This window comes from Cherax quadricarinatus, chromosome 69 (genome assembly GCF_038502225.1).
Source record: "Cherax quadricarinatus isolate ZL_2023a chromosome 69, ASM3850222v1, whole genome shotgun sequence".
Lineage (NCBI taxonomy): Eukaryota > Metazoa > Arthropoda > Malacostraca > Decapoda > Parastacidae > Cherax > Cherax quadricarinatus.
In genome coordinates this window covers 3,693,472-3,703,576 of record NC_091360.1, presented here as the reverse complement: position 1 = coordinate 3,703,576, position 10,105 = coordinate 3,693,472, and the positions used below count along the sequence as shown (strand labels likewise).

The 10,105-nt window shown below is 38.1% G+C and overlaps 1 protein-coding gene across 1 annotated transcript in view; it reads right to left on the bottom strand.

The window, feature by feature from the left end:
* LOC128701869 (nephrin) overlaps window positions 1-9,330 on the bottom strand; it is a 41,862-nt gene extending 32,532 nt beyond the window's left edge. Inside the window, exons 1-4 of the mRNA XM_070099819.1 lie at window positions 9,127-9,330; window positions 8,479-8,609; window positions 6,876-7,041; window positions 6,543-6,697 (exon numbers count right to left, since the gene is read on the bottom strand). Coding sequence (XP_069955920.1) covers window positions 6,543-6,697; window positions 6,876-7,038 — 318 coding nt within the window. The 5' untranslated portion in view covers window positions 7,039-7,041; window positions 8,479-8,609; window positions 9,127-9,330. The remainder of the gene's footprint in view (window positions 1-6,542; window positions 6,698-6,875; window positions 7,042-8,478; window positions 8,610-9,126) is intronic.
* Window positions 9,331-10,105: the final 775 nt, after the last annotated feature.

The window sequence follows — 10,105 nt, the reverse complement described above, 5'->3', positions numbered from 1 at the left end:
GAAATATCTACTAGGGCATAAGAAAGGAATTTATAGGCGTATCAAAAGAGGCGAGGGTCATCTTATGAATCAGTATATTGACATTAAGAGGGACATTAAAAAGGGGATAAGAAAAGCTAAAAGGGACTATGAAATTAAAGTTGCTAGGGATTCTAAAACTAACCCAAAAAGTTTTTTCCAAGTATATAGAACAAAAGTCAGAGATAAGATAGGTCCCCTTAAAAATAACTGGCAATATAAACACAAATGCAGTATAATGTGATCCTTTATTGACTACGTTTCGCCCACACAGTGGGCTTTTTCAAGTCACAAACAGAACTACCTGGGGTGTAAGGAACGCGAGTATTTATAGTCCGGCTGAGGTCAGGTGAAGAATGCTGCATCTGATGATGTACCGAGTTGGGTTGTAGAGTCTAAAAACTTGGGTAGCTTGGAAAGGAGACTGGACAAGTTTGTGAGCAGACCTTCTACAGTGTTCGCTATCCCACATAAGAACACTGTAGAAGGTCTGCTCACAAACTTGTCCAGTCTCCTTTCCAAGCTACCCAAGTTTTTAGACTCTACAACCCAACTCGGTACATCATCAGATGCAGCATTCTTCACCTGACCTCAGCCGGACTATAAATACTCGCGTTCCTTACACCCCAGGTAGTTCTGTTTGTGACTTGAAAAAGCCCACTGTGTGGGCGAAACGTAGTCAATAAAGGATCACATTATACTGCATTTGTGTTTATATTGCCATTGTGTCGGTATTTTATACCATTTATTTCCTTAAAAATAACTGTGGGCATCTTACTGACGAAGAGAATGAAATGTGCTCGATTTTAAATAATTATTTTCTCTCGGTTTTTACACAGGAAGACACTAATAATATTCCGGTAATTCATTTTTATAGTGGGCCAGAAGAAGATAAATTATGTAACATCACAGTCACTAGTGAAATGGTTGTGAAGCAGATAGACCGACTGAAGCAAAATAAGTCACCAGGTCCTGATGAGGTTTTTTCATGGGTTCTTAAGGAATGCAAAATGGAAGTCTGTGAACCATTAACTAATATTTTTAATTTATCTCTTCAAACAGGTGTAGTGTATGATATGTGGAAGATGGCTAATGTAATTCCTATTTTTAAAACAGGGGACAAGTCGTTACCGTCAAATTACTGCCCAATAAGCCTGACCTCAATTGTAGGCAAATTACTAGAGTCAATTATAGGTGAGATTATAAGAAGCCATCTCGATTAGCATAGTTTGATTAATGATACTCAACATGGATTCACAAGAGGCCGGTCTAGTCTAACTAATTTATTAACTTTCTTCAGTAAAGCTTTTGAGGCTGTTGACCACGATAAAGAATTTGATATTATTTACTTAGATTTTAGTAAGGCATATGATAGAGTTCCGCACCAAAGACTGTTGAAGAAAGTAGCAGCTCATGGCATTGGGGAAAGGGTGCTCTCGTGGATCGAATCATGGCTCACAGACAGGAAGCAGAGAGTGCCCATAAATGGGGTTAAATCCGAGTAGGGATCAGTAAGAAGTGGCGTTCCACAGGGATCAGTCTTGGGCCCGTTGTTGTTTATAATATATATCAATGATCTTGATGAAGGAATTACTAGTGATATGAGCAAATTCGCCGATGACACAAAGATAGGTAGGATAATTGATTCAAACGTAGATGTTAGGGAACTTCAGGAGGATTTAGACAAACTCTATTCTTGGTCAGAAAAGTGGCAGATGCAGTTCAATATAGATAAATGCAAGGTTCTGAAGCTCGGGAGTGTCCATAACCCTAGCACTTATAAGTTAAATAATGTAGAACTTAGCCATACAGATTGCGAAAAGGACTTGGGGGGTTATGGTAAGCAGCAACCTTAAACCAAGACAGCAATGCCTAAGCGTACGTAATAAGGCAAATAGATTACTGGGATTTATATCAAGAAGTGTAAGCAACAGAAGTCCAGAGGTCATACTGCAGCTTTATACATCATTAGTAAGGCCTCACTTAGATTATGCAGCTCAATTCTGGTCTCCATATTACAGAATGGACATAAATTCGTTAGAAAACATTCAGCGTAGGATGAGTAAATTTATACATAGCATTAGAAATCTTCCTTATGAAGAAAGATTGAAAACTCTTAAGTTACATTGACTTGTTAGACGAAGAATGAGGGGAGACCTGATCGAAGTGTATAAGTGGAAGATAGGTATTAATAAGGGAGATATTAATAAGGTCTTGAGGATATCTCTCCAAGATTGAACCCGCAGTAATGGATTTAAATTAGATAAGTTTAGATTTAGAAAGGACATAGGAAAGTATTGGTTTGGAAATAGGGTAGTTGATGAGTGGAACAGTCTACCTAGTTGGGTTATTGAGGCTAGGACTTTGGGTAGTTTCAAATTTAGGTTGGATAAGTACATGAGTGGGAGGGGCTGGATTTGAGTGGGACTTTCACATCAGAGCTTATTTCTTGGGTGGCATTGAAAATTGAGTTGGACAAATGTTTTGTTAGTGGGATGAATTGTAAAGGACCTGCCTAGTATGGGCCAACAGGCCTCCTGCAGTGTTCCTCCTTTCTTATGTTCTTATGTTCTTATGTTCTTATGACATGGGTTAGAATCCTCGGCTAGTCGCAGTGTTGTTATTGATAAATATTTTTTTTTATTAACATACGGCAGATTCCCACCAAGGCAGGATGGCCCGCAAAAGAAAAACATTCATCATCATCCACTCCATCACTGTCTTGCCAAATGGGTGCTTTACACTACAGTTGTAAAACTGTAACATTAACACCCCTCCTTCAGAGTGAAGACACTACTTCCCGTCTCCAGGACTCAAGTCCGCCCTGCCGGTTTCCATGAATCCCTTCATAAATGTTACTTTGCTCACACTCCAACAGCACGTCAAGTATTAAAAACCATTTGTCTCCATTCACTCCTATCATATACGGTCATGCACGCTTGCTGGAAGTCCAAGCCCCTCGCACACAAAACCTCCTTTAACCCCTCCCTTCAACCTTTTTTCCTTCATCAATTCTATGATTAACCTCATCATTCATAAATCCATCCGCTGACACGTCAACTCCCAAATATCTGAAAACATTCACTTCTTCCATACTTCTCCTCTTCAATTTGATATCCAATTTTTCTTTAAATCATTTGATACTCTCATCACGTTACTCTTTTCTATGTTCACTTTCAACTTTCTACCTTTACACACACTCCCAAATTCGTCCACTAACCTTTGCAATTTCTCATCAGCAAAAAGTAACTGTGTCACTTCCTGTGTCTACCTAGTTGGGTGATTGAGGCTGGGACTTTGGGTAGTTTCAAATTTAGGTTGGATAAGTACATGAGTGGGAAGGGATGGATTTGAGTGGGACTTGCACATCAGAGCAGCTTATTTCTTGGGTAGCATTGAAAATTGGGTGGGCAAATGTTTTGTTAGTGAGATGAATTGTAAAGGACCTGCCTAGTATGGGCCAACAGGCCTGCTGCAGTGTTCCTCATTTCTTATGTTCTTATGTTCTTCCCATTTTGTATTTAATTCCCCATAATTTAATCCCACCCCTCTCCCGGACACCCCATCTATAAATATATTAAACAACCATGGTGGCATTACACATCCCTTTCTAAGATCTACTTTTACCGGGAAGTAATCTCCCTCTATTCTACACACCCTAATTTGAGCCTCACTATCCTCATAAAAACTCTTTACAGCATTTAGTAACTTACCTTCTATTCCATATACTTGCAACATCTGCCACATTGCTCCTCTATCCACTCTATCACATGCCTTTTCTAATTCCATAAATGCAATAAAAACTTCCCTACCTTTATCTAAATACTGTTCACATATATGCTTCAATGTAAACACTTGATCTACACATCCCCTACCCACTCTGAAGCCTCCTTGCTCATCCGCAATTCTACATTCTGTCTTACCTCTAATTCTTTCAATAATAACCCTACCGTACACTTTTCCTGGTATACTCAGTAAACTTATTCCTCAATAATTTTTACAATCTCTTTTGTTCTCCTTCCCTTTATATAAAGGGACTATATATATATATATATATATATATATATATATATATATATATATATATATATATATATATATATATATATATATATATATATATATATATATTTATATATATTGAAATATAGCTGTAGTATGCATGAGGCCTCTAGTTTTAATAATAATCGTCTCTTCTTTTTCCCATCCCTAACCAACAAAATGTTTATGATTGAATTTCCAAGGCGTGATTCGAAATGCGAATCCTATGAATCTTCAATTCTCACAGCGTTGGATTCCGAATGGGCGAAGTGGTTGATACTCTGGGATTACATTGACTTGGCTAAAATTGATTTTGCGGTACGTACGACGTGAGTTAATTTTTTTTGTCAGCTTCCAAGCTATGTATATGTAGCGTCACCATTCAGAAGAGGTTCCTCCTTTTCGTTTGATCGAATTTGATTGCCTTTCATTCCCCAAGGTGCTGTATAGTCCCTACGGGTATAGCTCTCCCGCAAGAAATAAAAAAATAATTTTAAATTAAAAAAAGTTTTCGGGGTGTCGAATGATGCCTCTGTTCTGACCATTTCTGAGAGGAACTGGTTGGCGTCACCACGCTACCTTACTATGGAAAAACTTCCTCTCATTTCACTTGTTGCATATCTTCTGATGACACACAAAGACGTGTGGAAGATCTTGAGCTGAAGATTTCCGTCCCAGGTGGAGTCAATCTCTCTCTCTCTCTCTCTCTCTCTCTCTCTATATATATATATATATATATATATATATATATATATATATATATATATATATAAATATATATATATATATATTATTTTTTTTATTATCACACCGGCCGATTCCCACCAAGGCAGGGTGGCCCGAAAAAGAAAAACTTTCACCATCATTCACTCCATCACTGTCTTGCCAGAAGGGTGCTTTACACTACAGTTTTTAAACTGCAACATTAACACCCCTCCTTCAGAGTGCAGGCACTGTACTTCCCATCTCCAGGACTCAAGTCCGGCCTGCCGGTTTCCCTGAATCCCTTCATAAATGTTACTTTGCTCACACTCCAACAGCACGTCAAGTATTAAAAACCATTTGTCTCCATTCACTCCTATCAAACACGCTCACGCATGCCTGCTGGAAGTCCAAGCCCCTCGCACACAAAACCTCCTTTACCCCCTCCCTCCAACCCTTCCTAGGCCGACCCCTACCCCGCCTTCCTTCCACTACAGACTGATACACTCTTGAAGTCATTCTGTTTCGCTCCATTCTCTCTACATGTCCGAACCACCTCAACAACCCTTCCTCAGCCCTCTGGACAACAGTTTTGGTAATCCCGCACCTCCTCCTAACTTCCAAACTACGAATTCTCTGCATTATATTCACACCACACATTGCCCTCAGACATGACATCTCCACTGCCTCCAGCCTTCTCCTCGCTGCAACATTCATCACCCACGCTTCACACCCATATAAGAGCGTTGGTAAAACTATACTCTCATACATTCCCCTCTTTGCCTCCAAGGACAAAGTTCTTTGTCTCCACAGACTCCTAAGTGCACCACTCACTCTTTTTCCCTCATCAATTCTATGATTCACCTCATCTTTCATAGACCCATCCGCTGACACGTCCACTCCCAAATATCTGAATACGTTCACCTCCTCCATACTCTCTCCCTCCAATCTGATATTCAATCTTTCATCACCTAATCTTTATATATATATATATATATATATATATATATATATATATATATATATATATATATATAAATATATATATATATATATATAAATATATATATATATATATATATGTCGTGCCGAATATGTAAAACTGGTCAATTAGCAAGAACTCATTTAAAATTAAGTTCTTTCTTAAATTTTCTCTTATACGTTTAAAGATATATTTTTTTCATTAATTTTAATGTAAAATTTTTTAATTTTGCTCCAGAAGAATCTTAGAAAACTTACCTAACCTTAATGTAACAAGAACAGTTTATTTTAGCCTAACCCAACTAAATATATTTTAGATTTGTTTACAGTAATTTAATACTGTACAAACACAGTGAAATATATTTTTTTCATTAGGTTAAGAATGATTTTGGCGAAATTATTGCATACACAAATTTTCGCTTGTACTATATGGCAAGATGAGCGTTGCTATTTAAGCCAAGATGGCAAGTTCTGCCTATTCGGCACGACATATATATATATATATATATATATATATATATATATATATATATATATATATATATATATATATATATATATATATATATATATATATAAAGCCTGTGTTCTTCAAATGTTTGTAACAGCTAAGCAAAGCTCCACCGTTGTTGGTTTAGCGCTTAGTTTTGATTATAATAATTTGCTAAGCTCCTGAAGAGCGAAACGTTGCCAAAGTAAAATGCCACAATAGCCGCATCTGTGTCCATTTACCTAACACGATGTAAAAAAAAAAAAAAAAAAAAAAAAAAAAAAAAAAAAAAAAAGGCTTGTGACCTCACCTCCTCCTTGGGCACGACTTGGAGACCCTTGGTGGTGTTGAGTGACCAGGAGAAGCGGTGTGGGGGTGGGAAGGCATCAACATTACACTCCACAGTAGCATTTTCCCCGGGTGTCACCGTCACAATCTGGCTTTCCACCACACACCGCGGCTCATCTGAGGTTGATGCAGAAATGTGAATGATTGGAAACAGATCAAAGACAGTGAAGTTATGTCATCTGCCGTCTAAGACTTATCTGTACGTAAAGATTCATTTGTTTTCTTGGATTATACATATGCATATCAATCTATCTTCCTATATGATACATTTATATCATGATGAAATGCAACTCACAGAGAACATCGAGGCGGACGAAGTTGCTAGTATGAGAGCCTCTGTTGTTGCTGGCTCGACACGAGTAACGACCACTGCCTTCCCTCTGCACCTTCTGCAGCACTAATGAGTTCCCAGTCACCAGCACCCCACCTTCTGCTCTGCGGTCTTGTACCACCTCCATCCCCTGCAAAACCCAAATCACACACACACACACGACGTTGTATACCGAAGAAAGGTGTAACGTTTACAGGCAGTAAACAGACAGCTAATGCAATGGGATATATGTTGGTATAGTAACACCCACGAGTGAATCTGATCGAGTACGAAAAAAATTGAAAAATTACACGTGAATTAGATGCAGTATGTGGTTTATGGCATTTTGGTAAGACGTTTCTTCCACCAGGGATTTCATCAATTACAAATGTAATCTGCGTTTTTTTTATTGTTTTGTGTAACTAATAAAGCCCACTAGTGGGTAAAATGTAGTACTAATAAAGACGTTAGTACCGGGTCTAAATACTGCCTGAGCGAAATAAGGCACACCGTTCCTGCCTGACAAATTTACTGATGTTCTTCAATAGAACATTTGAGGCAGTTGACAGTGATAAAGAATATGATATTGTTTATTTGGATTTTAGTAAAGCCTCACAGTGGCAGCTCATGGTATAGGAGGTAAAGTTCTAGCATGGATAGAGGCATGGCTTACCAATAGAAAGCAGAGAGTTACCATTAACCCTTAAATGGTCCAAACGTATATATACGTTTTTTCAACATTTGAAAGTACGTAAAAAAATGTACATCATCTTTTTTTTTACATTTGAAAATGTGTAAAAAAACTTTTATCTACATTCTTTATTTACAGAGGACATTTCACATAAACACAAAGCTTAATCAACTCTTAGAATAAGCTCCGATAGAGTTTAATACAGAAACACCATTCGCTAATTAAGGTCAAACAGCTTGCTTTTGGAGGCTTGATCCGCCGTCCGGTCCTTGTTAGACAGACATGCTATTTAACTAGTTGTGTATCAGTGTTCAGAATGTATAATGAAATGTGTGTGACGATTAATAGCCACGTAGTTGATAGCTCGTCTCTTCAAAAGGGGATCCACTCTTCTGGTGAAAGGCTATTGAACCTAAAAAACTGGAGTTGTCCAACTCTTTCTGGGATTAGATCTGAATAATCACCTCCACTTTATTCCTCTATATTTAGTAATATAAGTAGTAGATAATGATACTTATATAGAGTTCAGGAAATCTGATAAAAGAAACGTTTCGCCACGAGTGACTACAATCAATCAAAAGGACTTCAGGAGGATGGGTGAAAATGTAACAATGACAGAGAAGAACTTCATTATGACGTTTCGCTCGTAGACACGCTTCTTCGGTCAACTGATTTAAGAACCCATTGCACAGACGAAACTTTTCACTGAAGCTCTTTTCTGTAATCATGTCTGTTTACACCACTAGATGAGTTTGGGCGATTTGTCTCCACAACTTCATTAGAACTGACGAAGCGCTTGAGGATACAAGTCTCCTTTAGCAAATGTCCTGAACTGTACGTTAGTATCCTTATCCACAGTTTGCTGGTATCACCATGCCAATAAATCGTTGAGCTCACCTCGTGGAAAAAGACGATCTTGCTTGCCGGAGGGTTGGCGTGGACACTACAAGTGAAGTAAACATCCACATTCTCCTTAATTGATGACGGGTCTAAACCACTGCCGATCGACAGTGACACTAAGGGCGGGTCTGTAGAAAGTGAGCGGGAGAGGAAAAACTATTGTAAAATGGATGCATTTAAAGGTTACATATAAAATGAGAGAAACTTATTAGTGATAAAATATGTATAAGACTCAGAAAATGCGTAAATGATTGGTTTAAAGTTTAGAATACTTCTCAACTGGATGCTCATGCCAGTTCCTTCAAAACTTTCTGAGACGCTCTTGGCACGTAAATCCATCTATCCCTCATTTTTATACGCCCTAGTAAACAATCTTCCTTCATTCTTACTGCATAAACCACCTCATTAACCATTTTTCTTCTCTGAACTAGCCTTTCCATTCCATTAATTCATTTCATGCACAATACTAAACTCCACACACTGACTTCAGACAAATTTGCACTCCAGCCTCTCATTCACTACAATATTATAACTACTTCATACTACCTACTACAAATGACGACTTTGGAGTAATTAGTGAGGCTACGAAGTAATTAGTGATGTTTAGAAAGACAAACTTTGTGTACTGAAGTTAGTGTTACTTACGGTAGACAACTAGTCTGGTATAGTTGGAGAGGTAGTAGTGAGGGTTGCGTGGGTTGGTTGCTGTACAGGAAAGACCTTTCTGGTTGTCCTCGGGCTGAGCCACCCACACCACACGACTCTCAGACGATCCAGACCTCGTCACCGTCTGAAAGGGAGAGGGCGAGAGTCTTTGGTAATGGGTGAAATGAAGGCAAAAGAAAGGAAGTGGTGGGAGACTTGTGAAAAGAAGTTAAAGAGTGAAGAAAGAGAATAAATAGATGAGAGATAGTACTTGGATTAAGAAGGAAATACGAAAACTTTGAGGATGGTTTGTAAACACTGAAATTTTACAAGCCAAAAACAATAACAATCTGCAATGGAACACTGAGATGTTCCATCCTTTACCTCCGGCTACCAAACAAACCAGAAAAACTGGTGTTTTAAAGGCTCTTGAAATAGGGAAATACCATTAATTTGCGACATTTAACCCACAGCAGTAGAACTTAAGCAGGTATTTGATAGTCCTTCTGTCGTAAGGTGAGGGTTTGTCTCCTGCTTAGTCTTTGAAATACCCGAAACAGTAACAAGTGGTTAGTTGGATACTTAATCATTGTTCATTACTTCCTAATTACTCCTAACTTTCTCATTGCTCCTTCCCCCATAGTTCATCAATTTCCCATTCATCCTTTCTCCTCACTTCTTCACCGTTCCTCACGTCCTCACTGATGGTAATTCCTGTGTTGTCCCTCACATATATTTCCTAGGATGTTCAGACACGTCAAACGGATGGCACATTAACAAACGTTTTTCTATAGCTGATGAAAGAGACTTGAAACAATGGGTCTAGCATCCCAATTAAGCAGAAAGAACAGACACATGGTGTCTCTACCCACCACACCACTAATTCCCAGTAAGTCAGAGTTGAAGATTACAACTATATATATATATATATATATATATATATATATATATATATATATATATATATATATATATATAT